This window comes from Tupaia chinensis, unplaced genomic scaffold, assembly GCF_000334495.1.
Source record: "Tupaia chinensis unplaced genomic scaffold, TupChi_1.0 Scaffold140095_1, whole genome shotgun sequence".
Taxonomy (NCBI): Eukaryota; Metazoa; Chordata; class Mammalia; order Scandentia; family Tupaiidae; genus Tupaia; species Tupaia belangeri.
Genome location: NW_006199974.1, coordinates 296077 through 316453, shown reverse-complemented (window position 1 = coordinate 316453; position 20377 = coordinate 296077). Strand labels below are relative to the sequence as shown.

At 36.7% G+C, this 20377-nt stretch overlaps 1 protein-coding gene across 1 annotated transcript in view; it reads left to right on the top strand.

Moving 5' to 3' along the window:
• KIAA0825 (KIAA0825 ortholog) overlaps positions 1 to 20377 on the top strand; it is a 494795-nt gene that overhangs the window by 246670 nt on the left and 227748 nt on the right. The window contains exon 16 of the mRNA XM_014593286.2: positions 13927 to 14151. Within this exon, the coding sequence (XP_014448772.1) occupies positions 13927 to 14151 (225 nt within the window). The remainder of the gene's footprint in view (positions 1 to 13926; positions 14152 to 20377) is intronic.

Genomic DNA, 20377 nt, shown 5'->3' with positions numbered 1-20377 from the left:
CGTGGCTTCTTCTGCCGCTAGCTCGTTTGTTGGAGGCTGAATTATTAGTAGAAAAATCTTCATTCCCTTAAAAATCTAGTTCACAGTAGCCATGTGGAACCTTGTTCTCCACAGTTTCTTTTTCTTGAAGTAAGAGTCAGTAAGGGGCTTTGGGGATTTTTACTTTGCTAGTATCAATTTTCGTAGAGGTGGCAATGACAAATTTCTGGTGTGTTCTACGCAGTGGAACTCGATTGACAACCAGTGGTCCAGTTACAAGTAGCAAACCACGGCTCAGCTGCTTCAGGAAAACCATTCACTTGCCTCTGTGGCATCCAGTGAGGATGATCAGATGGTCCCAGGAGTGGTGCTAGCTCGCAGCTTTCTCTCATGCTGACTGAAGGGTTATTTGCCGTGGCTCAACACCTTTCAAGGCACATCTTCAGTAGGATAATACCTAGGCATTTTGTGCAGTTTAACCACCCAGGTACTGCCATTCTCATCTCCACCAACTGGTTTTGTGACAGTCGCAAGAACCTTCTCCTTTTTCTTTTCAATCCTGGATTTAGTGGCCGAGTATTTCCTCTTGTACGTGGCCTTCCTGGAATACATGGCAGACCGGGAGTATCTGCCGATGCCCCGGACTAGGATGGGGTTTTGGCTGCAATGGGGCTTCCCCTTCTTGGGCGTTTAGCCTTGGGGTCACCCTTTTTCACCTTGCTGGTGGCATCATCCTTCTTGGCTTCAGGTTTTTTCTCCTTAGTCTCCTGCTTTGCAGCTTTTTCACCTGCAATGAGTAGGCTGAGCAAAGACAAGACGAGTTAGAAGGAAGGAACCATTTTACTTTCTCTTGCCAGCACCTTTGATATCTCCTAGGTTACTTTCAGTGCAGTTTTGTGCTGTGTGTCAAAAGTGGCTCAGAAATTTAATAGTTGAAGGATAGGGGGCCATCGTGTCTAGTGGGAAAGAGAACTAAACTCCAGCTGGAGAACATTGTTTTCAAACTCCACTGGTGTATTTTTCTCCTGTTGAAGCTCTGTCCACTACTTCAGCATAGCTTTCCCATGAAATAGCACAGTCTCGTCATCTCAGAGTGGCAGGGCAGAGACGAAATAGCCTGTATTCTCATCCTGCAGCCGTGTCAGCCAAGGTCAGAGATGTTGAGATTTGCCTGATTGTCCATCAACCAAACTGGACAGAATCAGAGTAAGAAATCAGGTCTCCTGAATTACAAGCCATGAAATTCACCATCACCACCACCCCTTTTCTTACTACTCTGAATTTTTGGGGACACTTACTTTATGAACATAGAGATTCAATGATGAAATATATAATCAGTTTTTATAATTAGAAATCCAACACCTAACTCCTTAGAATGGAAATGTGCTAGCAAGGGAAAACAAAAATAAAAATATCCATTAAAAATGACTACCAGTGAGCTAGCAAGTGGCATAGTGGTTATGTCTCTGGACTTCCCCAGCATGGTCAACAGTGGTTCAAGTTCCGGAACTGGTAGCTTGAAAGTCATGTCAAGAGCACATGCATGTGTGTGCCCAAGATCCTGGGAGGAGAATGGAGGAGAAGGGATTGTGGTGTGGCCATACAACCGGGGGCGGGGGGTGATTTCTCACTTTCCCTCTCAATGTCTCTATCAATTTTTCTCTGGAGAGTGCACATTCTCTAAGGCCAAAACCTCTAAAAAAAAAAAAGAAAAAAGAAAAATCACCAAGACAAATACAAAAAAAAAAAAAAATTAGGTTAGGGAACTACATGGGCATTTCAAAGGCCAATCTGTTCTTTAAAAAATAGAACTAGTAAGAATCGTTGCTGTCCTACATCTTCAAAGTACATCAGTTATCAGACTGGCAAATTAAAGTATCAACACATAAATTGCCTCAGATGGTCCTTAAGACAATGCTAAGACAAGCTTGTGAGGAAGATATTGTCCAAAATGGCCCTTATAATTTAGTAATATACCCAATAAGCATTTGTTTGTTTGTTTGTTCATTTGTTTTTTTGGTATTTCTTGCTCCTAATAGGGCATTAGATTTGTTTTCTGAATCAGTTTCTTAACTCTCATATGACCTTTGGAAAGAAAGCATTCAATAAGCTACCAACATTTTCTAATTAAACCTTGAGTTCTGGTTTGAACTTTGGTTCTCTGTTCATACTCCCCGGCCTCATAAAGGTCTTTAAGAATAATTCTTGAGAATGAATCTGAGGGGACTTTAAAAAGTTTGTGGAATTAAAGTAAGTTTTGGTCCATAAATATTTTAAATCAATGCATAGTTGTTTTTTCTTTTTTTTCATGATATCCATTTTACATGAGCCTTTTGAAAACCTGTCATATATAGACTTTATTGTTTTTAAAGTTGCTAAAATTAGTTTTCATTGGTTTACCTTTGCATTGGATACAGTGATTTTCCCTATGCTGTAAATATCTATATATACTGTGAGTAGATTTCAAATATAAGCTTTCAAAAATAAGACTTTTAGGCTGGCCAGTGGCATTATATTTAAAGTGGTTGAATCCCACGTGGCTGACTGCTTGGCTCAAGTCCTGGGCCAGAAGCTAGAAAAACACACCAGGAACACATGCCTGAGTGTCCAAAATCCCAAGAGAAGAATGGAGAAGAAGGGATGTCTTCTAGGGAGTACTTTCTCACTTTCGTTCTCTTACTTTCCCACCAACAAGCACACATGCCCTGTAGCAACATTTTTTTAAATTAGATTTTCTTTCTTTCAGCTTGTAGCCATTTATTCTGAGCCTTTTATTTGGTTTGAATTTATCTATTTGAAATCCACTTAATAAACTTATTTATTTGTTTATTTTTAGGTTTTTGCCATAGGATGAGTGTGCTTGCCAGAGAGAGGAAAAGTGAGAAATTTCCCTCCAGGGGGATCAGCTATGCCACAGTCCTTTCTCCTCTATTCTCCTCTGGAGATATTGGTCATGCACATGCACATACACACCCAGCCAGAGTGCTTTTCAAATTGCCAGGTTCAGGACTCAAACCAGGGAGTCAGCCATGTGGGAGTCTACCGTGTGGAAGTCTAATTCCATTTACATGTATATGAGCCCTCTACGCATTGTCCCATAAGTCACAAAGGCTGCATTCATCTTCCTCTTTGTTTCTTTTTTGTTTGTTTGTTCATTTTTTTCACCTTCTTCCTGTGATTTTGGATACTTTCCTTTATATCTTTGAGGCTAGCTATCTTTTTTTCTACAGTGTCTAAGTTAATATTAAGCCCATCTGGCAAATTTGTATTTCAGATTTTTTTTAACTTCTAGTAATTTTATTTAGTTCTTTTTTATATTTCATGTATCTCTCCTCATTTAAGAACTCTTGTACATACATATGGGTGTCTGTTTTAAACTCTCGTTTGTTCATTTCATCATCTCTGTCATTTCTGAATGTATTTTTAATTATATTTCTGATGATTATGCATCTTTTTTGGTAATGTAAAAATTTTTTTTAGATATCAGACATAATATTAAGTTATTGAGCATCTGGATTTCGTTTCTTCTATTACAGATTTTGTTTTCATTAAGTTTGTTAATTCTAGATCACCTTGATTATTTCCAGAGCTTTTTTTTTTTTTTTCTTTAGCTTTAGTAGGGCAAGTCTAGAGTACCTTCTATTATAGGTTACTAAAGCATAACCTTTTTATGTGTTCACTGAATGTCTTGGATATGCAATGAGGTGTTTTACTCAAACACTTGGCAGTCCTGTAAGAGCTCTCAGAATTGTTCAGTTCATAGTTTCCTAGCAGTTGTGCTTTGCCTGATCTCCTAGAGTCAAGCTTCTAGCTCAGTACTTTCTGTTAGACTCAGAATATTTTGCAGTTTTCTGAAGTTCTTTCTGTATGTATGTATAGCTCCATTTTCTTTGGACTTTTCTTCAGAAAATTTCAGCTACCTTGTCTTCCTCAAATCTTTATCTCTACTTTAGTGAATCTTCTATGCTTTGCTTGACTTTTCTTTCTTTAAAGTTTTGCCAGAGGGCAGCTGTGCTCACTGAAGAGAGACAGTGAGAGAAAGCACCTTCCATAAGGCATGGTCATGCCATAATCCCTTCCCTTCCGTTTCTCCTCCATTCGGAATTTTAGGCTTCTACGCACATGCTCCTGGCATGTTTCTCAAGCCATTGTGTTCAGAACTCGAGCCACACAGTTGGCTGTGTGAGCTCTAGCTACATTAAACACTACACTACCAGCTAGCCCCATAATATCTTTCTTAAAGGTGGCCTGCAAAACTAAATTATTTTGCTCTGATTCTTTTAAGTTATAGAAATTTTCAAATAAAATGAATGATGTGTCTTTTTGTAAGTCTTTTTAAATCTTATCCCCCAAATTTAAGAAATTTCTCTATTAAAAACCTATTTAAATGCTTTAAATCGCAGCCCAAATAATAATATGCATCTGTTTGGTTTATATCACTGTTACAGTTCCTGCCAGAGAGGCTAGTAGGTCTACATGGGCTGACTGTGGTTCGAGTCCTGGACCTGGTGGCTTGCTCTCTCACTTTCCCTCTCTCTTTCTCTCTCTCTCTCTCTGGTAAGCACACATGGTCTATAGAATCTTTAAATAATAATAATAATAAATAAAACTAAATACATAATTTAAACCTGCTGGAGACATAAACCTCATTCATAGGAACATCATCAGCTCTTTTTTTCTTTTTTGAGAGGTGTTTTTGCTATAGGGCACTTGCGCTCGCCAGAGAGACAGAGAGAGACAGAGACAGAAAGCAAGAAATCACCCCCACCCCCCAGGGGGGATGGCCATGTCACAATCCCTTCTCCTCCATTCTCCCCTCGGGATCTTGGGCATGCACACACACGTGCCTGGCGTGAGTTTAAGCCACTGGGTCTGGGACTTGAATAGCGGTCGACTACATGGGAGTCCAGAGACATAGCCATTATACCAACTGCTGGTCCCCCCATTCATCCTCTTACTAAGGGCTACTAGTTACTGTTTAAATAGAAAGTAAATGCACATGCCCTCCATGCTTTCAAGCTAACTTGGGGATCCCAACCAGTGGTTGGTTACATGGCTTCAGTGCTGCCGTTCAGCCTGGCACTAACTGAGCCCATATTTTAATGCTGATTTGACACTTTGGAAAATTATTTAGCTAATTAGACAATCTAGACACCCACTCTGTTTGGCTGATAAACCTGATAAGATACAGACCCTGCATTATTTGCTCATTTATATTATCATTTTCTTTATTTTTTCTTCTTCCCATTTCTCCTTTTCTCCCTGTTTTTTCTGTATCTTATGCTTACCATAGGTATCTGCAAATATTGCTTAATCCTCTCTATGGTGTCTAGTGCTCAAGATGTTTCAGGACACTGTATCAAATGGATATCACCCAGCATTACACTGTAACATTGAAACTTATCCAAAAATATTTTACCTTAGGTAATAATAATGTAGTTCATATTAGCTAGTATAGCTAATATTTACTATGAACCAATTATTGTTGTGAATACTTTACATGAAGGAATTTAATTATAAAATAATTTTATGAGCTAGAATTATTTTCTAGCTCTTACTTTCTCTATTACCTTGGTTAATTTTAAAAGGGATAAGCATACTTATCTTTTTTAAAAGTTTAGATTTAATCTCTATATATCTTTACAGTGTACATACAACATTGCTTTTTCCAGCAAGAATATGGGGCATATGGGAACCAGCAGTTAGCGTAATGGCTATGTCGCTGGACTCCCATGTAGTCGACCGTGGTTCGCGTCCCGGACCCGGTGGCTTAAAACTCATACCGGACAAGTGTGCATGCGTTGCCCAAGATCCCGAGAGGAGAATGGAGGAGAAGGGATTGCAGCGTGACCATCTCCCCTAGGGGGTGATTTCTCGCTTTCTGTCTCTATGTCTCTCTCTGTCTATCTGGCGAGCACACGTGCCCTATAGCGAAAACCTCTAAAAAAAAAAAAGAATATGGGGCATATCAGTCATGAGAGACATTACCATGTTCATTATCCTCAGCAACTTTTCATTTCTGTGTTAATCAAATGTGATTTTTCCCTGTTCCTCCCTCCCTCTATTACCTACCCCCGTATTACCTCTAGCCTTACCATGTCGAGTATCTTTAGTAGTTCTCCCTACTACTGTACCTTCCAAACATTCCATTTCTGCTGTAGAGTGCAGCCAATTGGTATATATTGAGTGGGGACATAGAAAGTCTTTCATACTCCGGCTTGCTTCGCTTAGCATTTAGTCTTCCATATTCATCCACTTTGTATCAAATGTCAGAGTCTCATTGTTTTTTATGGATGAGTGGCATTCCATAGAGTACATATGCCCCATTTCCTTCAATTCACTCGTCTAGTTTTGGACATTTGGGTTGACTCCTTGTCCTAGCAGTTGTAAATAATGCTATAATAAACATGGATGTGCAGGTGTTTGTCTGACTTAGGGTTTTTCTATCCTTTGGGTAAACAATTAAGAGTGGAATTCTGGATCTTGTGATAGTTCTACTTGCAGGTTTCTGAGGAATGTCCAGATGATTTTCCACAGTGATTGTACTAATTTGCATTCCCACCAACAGTGTGGGAGAGTTCTCTTTTTACCACAGCCTCATCAGCACTTATTGTTATTTTTTTCATCCTAGCCATTCTGACTGGGGGTAAGTGATATCTCATTGTGATTTTGATTTGCATTTCCCTTATGATAAGAGATGTTGAGCATGTTTTCATATGCTTTTTGGATGTTTGTATGTATTCTTTGGTAAGTTGATGTTCAGCTAAATTTCCCATCTTTTAATTGGATTATTTTTGTGGCTGCTTGATTTCCTTGTATATTCTGGTTATCAGTCCCTTATCTGTGGTCTAGTTTGCAAATATACTCTGTCACTGTAAGGGTTGCCTTCTAACTCTAATTATTGTTTCTTTGGCTGTGAAGAAGCTTCTCAGCCTAGTATTGTCCCATTTGCCTATTTTTGGAACTATTGCCTGTGCTTTGGGAGGGTCTTCTTTAAGAAACCTTTGCCTATTCCAAGGTCTCTAAGAGTTTTCCCTTTGTTTTCCACCAGTAGGTTTATAGTTTGAGGTTTTATGTTTAGATCCTCAATCCATTTTGAGTTGAATTTTGTTAGTGGTTAGAAATAAGGGTCGAGTTTTATTCTTCTGCAGGCCGATATCCAGTTCTCCCAGCACCATTTCCTGAAAAGATTTTCTTTTTTCCACTGAATTGTCTTGTGCCCTTTGTCAAGGATCAGTTGACCATATGCTATGAGGTTTATGTAGTGGGTCTCAGTTCTGTTCCATTGGTCCACCTGTTTGTTTTTGTGCCAATACCATGCTGTTTTAATTATACAGCTTTGTAATATGTTTTGAGGTCAGGAAGAGAGATGCCTCCTACTTTATCCCCCTGGCACAGTATTTGTGTGTGTGTGTGATATGCAGCTTTTCATACTTCCAGACAAATTTTAATATTGTTTTTTCTATTTCTGTGAGGAATATACCTGGTAGTTTGATTGGTATTGCATTGAATTAGAAGATTAATTTGAGTAGAACTGACAGCTTGATTATATTAATTCTTCCAATACAAAACAGTTAATTTTTTGTGTCATTTTAAATTTGTTTTTCAAGTGCTTCATAGTTTTCCTTGCAGAGATTTTTGACATCTTTGGTAAGGCTTATTCCTAGATATCTTATTGGTCTTGTGGCTATTGTAAATGGAATTACTTTCTTCAATTCTGCCTCAGTTTGTCCATCGTTGGTGTATAAAAATGCTATAGATTTTTTTATGTTGATTTTGTATCCTGCCACGTTATTATATTCAGTTATCACTTCCAGGAGGTTTTTTGTTTGTTTGTTTGTTTTTTGTATCCTTTTGGACTTTCTATTTATAGCATCATATCATCTGTTAATAGAAATAATTTCACTTATTTTCCTATCTGGATGCCATTTATTTGACTCTTTTGTCTGAATGCATTGGCTGGAACTTTCAGTACTGTGTTAAAAAAAGTAGACGAAGTGGGCAGCTTGGTCTTATTGCAGATTTTAGTGGAAAAGCTTTCAGCTTTCCCCAATTCAATATGATATTAGCTGTGGGTTTGTCATAGATGACTTTTATTGTGTTGAGGAAGTCCCTTCTATGCCTATTTTGCTAAGATTCTTAATCATTAAGGGATGTTGCATTCTATTGAATGTTTTTCCTGCTTCTATTGATATAATCATATGGTTTTTGTCTTTCTTTTTGTTAACGTGATGTATCACATTTATTGTTTTGTGTATGTTGAACCATCCTTGCATCCCTGGAATAAAGCCTACCTGGTCATAGCATATAATTTTTTGAATATGTTGTTAAATATGATTTTCTCTGAACTGGATTGGTCTGAGGTGTATTTCATGTTGGATAAATTCTCTTTGCAAGCCAAATAATATATAGCAATCAAATGTATAGAAAAATAATTATCATAATAATAAAATTAAATTTCAAAAATAAATACGATTTGCTCTAGTGTCTTGTTGAGAATTTTTGCATCCCTATTCATCAGGGATGTTAGCCTGAAGTATTCCTTTTTGTCATGTCCTTGTCTGGTCTGGGAATTAAGATAATGGAGGCTTTGTAGAATGAATTTAGGAGGATTCTTTCCTTTCAAATCTTTAGAAATAGTTTTAGGATGAGGCCAGCAGGTGGTGTGGTGGCTAAGGTGCTGGACACTCCCACATGGCTGACCATGGTTCGAGTCCCGGACCTGGTGGCTTGCTTTCTCACTTTCTCTCTCTCTCTGGTCAAATTAAAATAAACAAATGAATAAGTAAAATTAAATAAATAAATCTTTTAAAAAAGAATTATTTTTAAAAAAAGAAATAGTTTTAGGAGAATTGGGGTTAGTTCTTCTAACTTTTAAAGTTTTGTAGAATTCAAAAGTAAAGCCATTGGGACCTGAGCTCTTCTTCATTGGGAGACTATTTATTACTTATTCAATCTCATTGTTTGTTATAGGTCTATTCGGACTTTCTATTTCTTCCTGGTTCAATCATGAGTTTTATGTGTCTAGAAATGCATCTATTTCATCTATGTTTTCTTGTTTGTGGGCGTATCATCACTCATAGTGATTATATATTCTCTAATATTTTGTTTTTCTGTTATATCCATTGTAATAGTGCCTGTTTCCTTGCGATCTGATTTATTTGATTCTTTTGTTTTATTTGATTAATCTAGCTAATGGTGTGTCAATTTTGTTTATCTTCTCAAAGAACCAGCTTTTGGTTTTATTTATTTTTTGTGTAGTTCTTTTATTCTCTATTTCATTTATTTCTGCTTGAATCTTTATTATTTCTTTTTTCCTGGAAATTTTTGTATGTTTTTTGTTGTTGTTGCTGTTTTTCCAGTTCCCTGAGTTATGTTGTTAGGTTGTTCATTTGCCACCTTTTTGCTTTTTTCTTGTTGGCACTAATTGCTATGAATTTACCTCTTATGACTGCTTTTTCTGTATCCCATAGGTTATAAATGTTTGTTCATTATTATTGGTTTCTATGAACCTTTTGGTTCCAAACTTAATTTCTTCTGTAAGTTATAAAGTCATTCAAGAGTATGTTGTTTAGTTTATATGAGTTTGTATTTTTTTTTTTTTTGGAGAGGTTTTCGCTATAGGGCGTGTGCGCTCGCCAGAGAGACAGAGAGAGACATAGAGACAGAAAGCAAGAAATCACCCCCCAGGGGGGGATGGTCACACCGCAATCCCTTCTCCTCCTTTCTCCTCTCGGGATCCTGGGCACGCACGCACATGCGCCCGGCGTGAGTTTTAAGCCACCAGGTCCGGGATGCGAACTGCGGTTGACTACGTGGGAGTCCAGCAACATAGCCATTATGCTAACTGCTCGTTTCCCATGAGTTTGTGTATTTTTGAGGGCTCTTTTTGTTGCTGTTTTCAAGTTTGATTCTATTGTTATTGGAAAAGATGCTGGATATAGTTTCTATACATTTGTAGTTGAAAAGGCTTATTTTGTACTCTCTCATGTGGTTAGTCTTTGAAAACCTTCCATGTGGAGGTGAGAGAAGTGTTTATTTGTGGTAGTCAAATACTCTGTAGATGTTTGTCAAATCCATTTCATGTATGGAATCATTTAGGTCTTGTATCTATTTGTTTATTTTTTGTCTAGATGATCTATCCAGAAGAGATAGTGGGATGTTGAGATCCCTATGATTATTGTGTTGCAGTCTATCTCTCGCTTGAGAGCTAACATCTCTCTTTGATGTATTTAAGTGTTCCAGTGTTGGGTGCATATTTGCAAATGTTATATCTTCTTGGTGAACAAGTACTTTTAGTATTATATAATGCATTTCTTTTGACTCTTTTTACATCTTTCATCTTAAAGTCTATTTTGTCTGATATCAGTATTGTAACTTCAGCCTTTTATTGGTTTTAATTTGCATGGAATATCTTCCCAGTCCTTCATTTTAAGACTGTTTATACCATTATTAGTGAGGTGTGTTTCTTGTAAGCAGCATGTAGATGGCTTCTGTTTTTGTATCCATTCAGCCAGTCTGTGTCTTTTAATGGGAGAATTTAACCCATTAACACTCAACATTATTATTTATATTTGCAGACTTATTCCTGTCATTTTTTAGCTGTTTTCTCAGTTCTTTTTTGTTCTCTTATTTCTGTCTATCCTTTAGTTATTGTGATATAATACTCCTCTGAGTACTTCCTGTAGAGCTGATATAGTATTGGTGAATTCTTTCAGTTTTTGTTTGAGAATACTTTTATTTATTCTTCCCATTTGATGGATAATCTTGAATGATATAGTATTCTTGGTTGAAATTGTTTTTTCTTCAATGTTTTGAATACACCTTCCCATTCTTTACTTGCCTGCATTATTTTAGTTGAGAGGTCTGATGTTTGCCTAATGGGATGACCTTTCTAAGTAACTTGACAATTCTTTCTTGCCATTTTCTCCCACTTTTAGAATATTGTTTTTGTTTTTGATTTTTTACCAGTTTGGCTATGATGTGCCAGGGGCAGAATCTTTTTGTGGAGTCCTTTTTATTTCTTGGGTCTGAATTTCTCCATGTTTCTCTATATTTGGAAAAATTTCAAATAATATTTCATGAAAGAGGTTTTCCATGCCTTTAGCAGATTCTTCACCTTCTGGAATACCCATTACATGAATATTTTGGTGTTTCATGGTGTCTAGGATGTGCCATATGTTGTCTTCATTTTATTTATTTATTTTTTTTCATTCTTTTTGATGGTTTGGCCTATGTTGGAGACTTTGTCTTCAAGGTCAGAAATTCTTTCTTCTGCATAGTCCAATCTGCAATACTGTCTAGGTAGATTTTAATTTCTTGTATTCTATCTTCATTTCTAGAAGTTTTTTTTTTTCTTTCTTTCTTTTACAGTGTCTGTTTCTTTATGAAATTCTCTTTCATGTCTTGAAATGATTTTCTCATTTCCTGGAACTGATTTTCTGGTGTTTTTTTTTTGTCCCGTTTTTTCTTGCATCTCATTGAGTTTTGTCAGTATGGATATTCAGAATTCTTTTTCTGACATTTCTGTGTATTCTTCTATGCTGTCCATTATTGGCGAGGGGCTACTGTGCTCAACTGCAGGAGGGTTACCTCCTTATTTCCTCATATTTCTTTGAGATCTGCACTGGTTTGGGACCATTTGTTGCAGTATTCCCTTTTTCTATTTATTGGAGTACACTCTGTAGTATTGGAAGTGGAAATTTCACCCTTAGCTCCCAGGCATGTTCCTATTGAAGGGCTGTGTCTCTCGGATTAGAGCAGTGATGGGTAATTTCAGGTGCGTGGCTCCTCTACCAAACTTTCAGTTCTTAATTAGGTGGTAGCATGGTAAGGAGATATAACTTAATGAAGAGTATCAAATCACTCATTGTGCTGGGTGCAACGCACAGGCAAAGTTAACCCCGACACCTGAGAGTGCACTCACAAGAAGAAGCCTGCCAAGATCAGGCCTAAGTCTCCTGGTGGATGGGGCAGGCACAGGCCACTAGAGCGCTAGGCAGTGGAAGGATGAAAATTCCAATACAGATTCCAGAGCCTAGTAGTATACACCATAGTTACCCTTTTCATTTATTTATCTTTTTACCCTTTATTTTTTAAGATGTTTTTGCCTTAGGGCATGTGCACTTGCCAGAGAGAGAGATAGAGACAGTGAGAGAGAAAGTGAGAAATCACCACCCCACCCCTCGGGGGAGAGGGCCACTCTGCAATGCCTTCTCCACCATTCTTCTCCTGGAATATTGGACACACAACCAAACATGCCCGGCGTGAGTTTCAAGCCACTGGGTCTGGGGCCAGAACCATGGTTGGCCATGTGGGAGTCCAGCAATGTAACTGCTACATTATCTGGATGGCCCCATATAATTACCTTTTAACAAAAGGAAAAAGAGAACTGTCTGGATTCCCAGAATTTTCAGATTCCTGTAATATATTTCATGTTTAGCACCAAGGAATTCAGCCAAAATTAATCTTAATAATTGAAACAGGAAGAAAAATTAATTATACCTTTAATAAATTAAGTTTTGGGGGCCAGTAGGAAGTGTGGTGATTAAGGTACTGGACTCCCACATGGCCAACTGCAGTTCAAGTCCCACACCTGGCAACTTGCTTTCTCTCTCTCTCTCTGTTAGTGCATATGTCCTGCAACAAATTTTTTAAAATAATAAAGAAATTTACATTTTGAAACATTATTGTCCATCATTCCTATAAAAATCAACAGCTCGCCTAAGTGATGGAGATCCTATGTTAAAAAATTAAAGTCTCAGTCCAGCAGATGGCATAATGGTTACATCACTGGACGTAGTCGATCACGGTTTGAGTCCTAGACCCGGTGGCTTAAAATCATGCCAAGCACATGGGCATGTGTGCCCAAAACCCCAAAAGGAGAATGACGGAGAAGATTGTAGCGTGCTCATCCCCCCGAGGGGTGATTTCTCGCTTTCTGTTTCTCTGGTGAGCACACATGTCCTATACCAAAAATCTCTCTCCTAAAACAAAAAAAGAAAAAGAAAAAAGAAAGTTTCAATATTTGTTATTAGGAAGATTTTCTTCACTGTGGTAGTTTTAACAGTGAGTCACTATTAAATGAATGAGTTATTTGAGGACTATCATCTAGGAAATTTGAGCAGGGGTATGGGGACACACCGACCTATTTTTCTGTATTGATTCAAACTATAATCCCAGAACTTTCTAGTCATATTAAAAACAAAACAAAATCAATTGAACAAAAAAGACTTTTACTGCATTTATTCCATATATAATACATATGGATCATGGGTAATACATATACTTAGAAAGAAAGCAGGAAGGCAAGATAATAGAAGGGAAGAAACAAAAGAAGAAAGTAAAAGTTGAAGGAAAGAAAGAAAGAAAAAAAATTACTTGAAATCCCACCGGTCATTGATAATCACTATTAACATTATAGACTACACATTTTCATTATTAAACATGTGTATAGATAAGTATTTTTTAATAAAAATCATGTCATAGTCTTTTCTAACCTTTTTAAATATTCAATAAATATTGTACACTTCATTTTTTTCTAATATTTCTTCACAAACTTTAATTTCTTAGAATTAAGTTCTGCAGAAAGACATAAATAAGTCAATAGGTAAAAAAATATATTAAAGTTTTTAATATTATTGCCAAGTTGTCATCTAAGAAAGTCATACAACTTATATTGTCACCAGCAGGGTCTGAAACTCTCAGTAAATGTTGTGACTATTATTTTAATTACAATTCCCTTTATTACCAAGAAGAAAAACTCTTCATCAACTGTTTTATTGGCTTGATTATTAATGAGGTTTCCTTGCTTAAAGCAGCTCTCCTTTCCTATAATATACACAGATAGCTGCAAACCTAAATTACTGGGAAACCAAATTTCCAGTTGAACAAGGCACAAGCAATTGCCAGATTGTGTTAACCATAATATGCCTTCTGATTTTAAAGTCTCCACGTGCATGGAGTCCGAGCTAGAGGTCATCAGATGCTTGAGGCTGGCACTGACGGAGGCTGTCAAGGACACCATACAGCAAATAATATCAATGATGACCTCTGGAAGAAACTGTGGGACAAGCCTAAACAAACACAGTATTCCTGATGGTTTGCTGGAGAGCATTCCAAAAGAATGGAATTATACCCCAAAAGAAACCAAAAGGAAAGAATCAAGCAAAGGTAAGTGTACTTGTTTTCTTTAAGAAACACACCCTTGAAGAAGCAATTTTCTATGCTATCCAATCAGGTAAAATACTAATTATAAAATAAACTATATTAATCTTCCTTTCAACAAATATATTTGAGACCCTTTTTTAATTTTTTTTTTTGCTATGCCATGTGGTCAAGAAACCAGAAATGAATATGACTCAAATGATATTCTTTATTTAACCACAAATTCAGAATTTTCTGTGATAGTTGTGTTTTTATTAGTATTAACAAATTAGTCAGATAATTTTGACTAATTTTCTTTACATCAGTTGAGTAATCTAAAATATGTACATCTAGAAGTCGTGTTCTTTCTTTTTAATTTTTTTTGGCCATACAAAAAACTAAAAACTGTCTCTTGCTAGAATGAGACAGAGAAAGGAAAAGTGAGAAATCACAGTCTCCCCCCAGCACCCCACCAGGGAGGGGAAGTGACCATGCCACAATCCCTTATTCTTCATTCTTCTTTCAGGATTTTGGGCATAATGGACATGCACCTGGAGTGATTTTCAACCCACCTGGTTGGGGGTTTGAATTGCTGTCAGCCATGTGGTAGTCCTACACCTTAACCACCACACCACCTGATGGCCCTGAAATCTTGCTCTTTTTATTGTTCTTTTCTTTATTTTTTCCCCGTGCAACCACCAATCATAGTTAACACATCTATCTGTGTAGATTTTAGGTAAAAAGAAACAAAACAAAACAATACAAAAAAACAGCACCCAGTTTAGTTCTATATGTGCTTTTCTGAGAGTATTTTGCCCTGAATTGTGTGCATTAGTCCTGTTCAGGATAGTGTATCTACCAAGGGCATTTATGAACCTTTAGTTACCTACACAATTTATTTATTTTACTAATCACATGTTCCCTTCTCACGTAGTTTCTTTTAACCTAGATGTTTTCATATTCCCAGAATTTCACAAGATTCCTTTGAATGTGTCTCATGTATCTGTATTCATGAATCTTCTCTTATTTTCCCGTTCATACTCATCTTCAAAGAAGAGGTTTTTTGTTTTGTTTTGTTTTGTTTTGTTTTTACTAACTTTAAGGTAATTTTCAATAGTAAAATACTCCAGCTAACCCACGAAAGTCAATTGAAGGGACTACCCTTTCTTTCATTCTTCTCCATGGAGATCCTAAATAATGTGCCTCTTATCCAGTGACCTTACATTACAAACTCAAATCAATTATCTATCTGTGACCTTTCATAGTAATACTTTAATTCTGTCCAAGCCCTATTAAACTGTCTTTGAATCTAGTAAAGTCATTTAATTGAAAATGGAAAATGTCACCTTTTCATTACTTAAGTTCTTGTCTAAGAGTTGTTGCCATCTCTCCTTCATTCTAGTTCTGGATATTTCATTCATTTGGAGAATTTCAGGAAGTACGATCTATAGCGAACATCATTTTACATGAGTAGCACTATTGGCTTGTAGCTTTCAAGTAGTTCTATTCATAAACAATTTTGCTTTCTACAGGCATTTGGGAATTCCTTCATACTATTTTTAAAGAGCCTCTGCTTACGTAACAAATATCCGTTGTTACGGTTTTCCTTACTGAATATTTGTTTTGCTGGAAAGTCCTGACACATTTTTGCATAGAAAAACATAGAAAACTACATCATGACTTTCCTGATGATCTAATGACATTTTCCATGAAATTATCACAAAGAGTAGAAGTATAACATATAGATAAACACAAAGGAGCGTCAGACCAAATGATGGAAGGAAAGGACTTTACAAGCCATTTTGTATTTGAAGCAGATATGCCAATAGGAGAATGCCGTCGTGCTTCATTTCTGCCCACTGAGATGCCCACTGAGACTTTAAGATTGGCACTTTTCAACCTTCATTTTCTCTGAAGTATACAAGACAGACAAGACAGATAATATTTACCTGCCAGACACAAAGTCATTTATTCATTCTTGTATTCATTCAATATATGATTTCTTTTTATTAATTTATTTTACATTCATTCACTAAGCATCATCAAGGCATACAAAATGTGATTTCTCACCCTGAATACACTGCATAGTGGCTTAATCATACATGTTGTCAACCACAAATAATTTTCCATTTTTGTTTCATATATGTGTATATATACATACATGTATATATACATGTATGTATATATACATATATATGTGAAAATGTGTATGTGTGTATTTTTCCCATTTCTGACCCTCTACCATTTCCCACCAATATATAATTTACTAAGTAAGTGACTACTACATACCAGTCGCTCTGTTTAAGATCAGAGAGAAGCTGAAAATACAGTATTTCCTTTTGGTGCTCAAAAACTGGTGTTGTGGGAACCAGCAGTTAGCGTAATGGCTATGTCGCTGGACTCCCACGTAGTCGACCGCGGTTCATGTCCCGGACCCGGTGGCTTAAAACTCACGCCGGGCGCATGTGCGTGCGTGCCCAAGATCCCGAGAGGAGAATGGAGGAGAAGGGATTGCGGCGTGACCATCCCCCCTGGGGGGTGATTTCTCGCTTTCTGTCTCTATGTCGCTCTCTGTCTGTCTGGCGAGCGCAAGCGCCCTACAGTGAAAATCTCTCCAAAAAGAAAAAATGGTGTTGCTATTTCAAAATGGGTGCATACACCTCAGCTCACACCTCTTACCATGTGAGAAAAAGAAATTACACTTTACAAAATCACACATAAAGATGGTCACTGGAGCCCTTCCGTGGTCTGTGAGGGAGCCGTTTGTGTGTCGAGAATGATGGAGGAAGCTCCAGCGAAGAGCAGAAGCTCTACAATATTGTAAGAAGGGCAGGGTAACCTTATTCCCCTTTCAGCTCTCAGTATACAGCAGTGAATTAAAGTTTCCATTGCGTTGCAGAATCTACCGTTAATAAGGTCCACAGGAAACATACAGATGATTTTAACATATTCCTATAAATCAACAACTGCAGTTGAAAACTCACTGGGAATACAATGCAGAACAATGACTAAGCAGAAATGTTCATTTCTTTTTTATTCCCAATATGAGCTCTTTCTTAGCCATAATATAAGTTAAAACAATGATAATCTGATCAAATTTGGTAAAAAGTTGAGAAAAGGAAATGAGGGCAAACCATTTGAAATATAACTTCCCATACGTTATTGTTCATGGGAATTCCTAAGTGAGTCTTGTGCCTTGAGATATTAGCCAAACTTGTCTATATTAGCGATTGAAGTCACCTTGTGTAGCAAAAGATTTCAAGACCAAGCATTCAAAACATGAAGACAAACCTCGATAATTTTTTCAACACTGTTTTAAATCAAGTGATATATACTCGTTTTCTTTGTAAAATTTCTCTAAACAATAACAAATGTTTAAAGGCCTTTTTTTTGGGGGGGGGGAGGGAGACTTTAAACTTATCAAATGACCAATATTCACTACCTTACAGGCACATATGTCCTTCCTGACCCAGTGAAAATGCCAGAACACTGAAAACACTGGTGCCAAACTAAAATGCAGTTCTTTATTTTTCGGTCAGCAAATACTATTACGTACAAAACACTGACAATTTAAAGAAAAAGAATAGTTTATCATTTATTTATAATAAATTATAGAGTGTAGGAGATATTCCATATAGTTGAACAAAAATTTCAGATGGTTCTGATGCAGCTTCTAGTATTTGTTTCATTATGTTTCAAAGAACAGTTACATAAACAACTAGTTGTTTTATGTTTCTCTGACAACAATTAAATGAAAGATATACCTGAGAAAATATTTTCTCAACAGCAAATTACTTTTTTAATAAGAAGACTGTGTTTTGACAAAACTGTTATTTTAACTGAAACAATGGATTCTGGAGAGAGGAACCAGAGGTGAGGAAAATGTGTGTATCCAAGCCATTGTTCCTTTGTACATTGCTGAGGAAGAAACTGATGGCAGAAATACACAAATGCTGTCAGGAGTCATTCATTTTCTAACATGATTTAAAATTCCAAATAAGTTTCAGAGATTCTTGAATATTTTTCTTAAAAATAAAATTTGTTTATTTTTGTAAGAACAATTCATTTACATCATGGATGATTTCTATTTATTTTTATATGTCAAATTTCTTTTTTTTGGAGTTTTTTTTTTTTTTTTTTTTTTTTTTTTTTTCTTTAGGTCGGCACAGCCCCCACAAGAGACACGACTGCACTCGCCAGAAAGACAGAGACAGAAAGTGAAAAATCACCCCCCAGAGAGGATGGCCACGCCGTAGTCGATTCTCCACTCTCCTCTCGGGATCTTGGGCACATACACACACGCGCCTGGCTTGAGTTTAAGCTACCGGGTCCAGGATTCGAACCACCGTCGGCTACGTGGGAGTTCGGCGATATAGCCATTACTCAAACTGCTGGTCCCTTTATTAATCAAATTTCGACAACAGCTTTTTTGGTGATTAAAACTACAAAACAAGTGCTGTGGTTTTGTCAGAACAGCTAATGATCAACTTGTTCCATGTGGACCTGTATATGTTCGTGCAGTAGCTTTTTCATCTGTAATATCCATGAAATGCTGGTATTGAAATAAATTGAGGATCTTACTTTTCTATTATAGAGTGTTAAACCCAGATTTAAAAAAATAATAATGCATATTAAATTACAATTTCCTCACTTAACAAATTATGATTGATATTTTGTAGAATGGGTTTATTAATTTGTCATCAGCCTAATGATCCTGATTGCAATTGACCTTAAGTTTTAATGAAGTAGTTGGGGATTTGAGTACCTGCAATCCTCAGAGTTTACAAAAAATATCAGTAGAAGTACAAGTGTGAAGAGAATTGGTAATCTTTACCTAATGTCTATTTAGATTGTCAAAAGTTTGCTCAGTGTCTGTGGTTAAACCCTTTTTACTAGAAAGAATATAAGATACAATCTTGCAAGACAAATACCTGACTGGAAACTAGAGAGTATGAAACACAAACCTATAAAGAATAATAAGACATGTAAATAAGAACACAAAGAAGAGGGGTCACAGGGTTTTCTTAATTTGCTTTATTTATATTTTAAGGTTCATCTGAACATACTCATTTGAATAAAAAGCAAACATTAACTAAGGAACTATTTCACCAGGTCCTGAGTGAGGTGCTTTCACATTTCTTGTCTCATTTAATACAATAGTCTTATGAGATTATCCAAATATGTGTGGGAACCCATTTTTGCTAACTTGCAAAGACTGCCACTGTTAATTTTAAAAAAAAGATTCTTATGTTTTTATGAATTTCAGAGGAGTGGCTAGAAAAACTTGTTTTCCAAGAGCTTTATATTTTCGTAGAGCAGAGTGACTTCTTTAAATGTTACCAAATATTTTGAAAAATTTTTTCATATTGTTTTATTAGTTTTGTTCAGTAAAAACAGTAAAGAGTATTTTACTGAAGAACTCAAACACACCTCTAGGCTTCTTATTCAGTTACAATATTCATATCCATTTATGTACATATTAAATTAAGACTCTGCCTGCCTTTGTTAGGTACTCAAGGAGCTAAGAGCTATTATTCACCACACTCTTATGGAACTTTTAGTTTAGCTGTGAAGATAACTTGTGAGATGTAAACAAATAATAGTAAGTGATAATACAAGAGATACACAGCATGGACCTTGTGGACAAATGACCAAAATGGTCATTTAGACAATATATTTGAATAAATTTAGAAGGTGAGAGAGGACTTTGTTTTGTTTTATAAGTTGCTAGAGTGTATGTGTGCTTGCCAGTGAGAGAAAGAGAGGGAGAGGGAGAGGGAGAAAGTACTCCGCAATGGGGCATGGCCATCCACAATCCCTTCTGCTCCATTCCTCAGTCCTGTCAGGATTTGAGGCATGCATGTGCCTGGTGGTTTTTTGTTTGTTTGTTTGTTTCTGTTTTATTTTTAAGCCATTAGGGCCACGCTTTGAATTCTGATTGGCCATGTGGGATCTGGCTCCCTTAACTAGTAGACCATGGGATCAGCCCAAAAGAAGAGGACTTTGAACTAACGGTTGAAGAATATGAGTAAATCATGAAGAGGAAGGCATTCCATGTGAGAATCATGAGATATTCAGAGACCCAAAAGTAAAGAGTTTGATAAAACATGTCAGAGGTCTCCAGAAATGTCCATAGAGAAAGACTGAGGCTGAACTGTAGAGTGTTTTTGGTATTTAAGAAGAAAGGGGGAAAAAAAAAAAGGAAGAAGGGAGGGTGAGGGAAGGGGAAAGTGTGGGGAGGGGGATGGGCCAA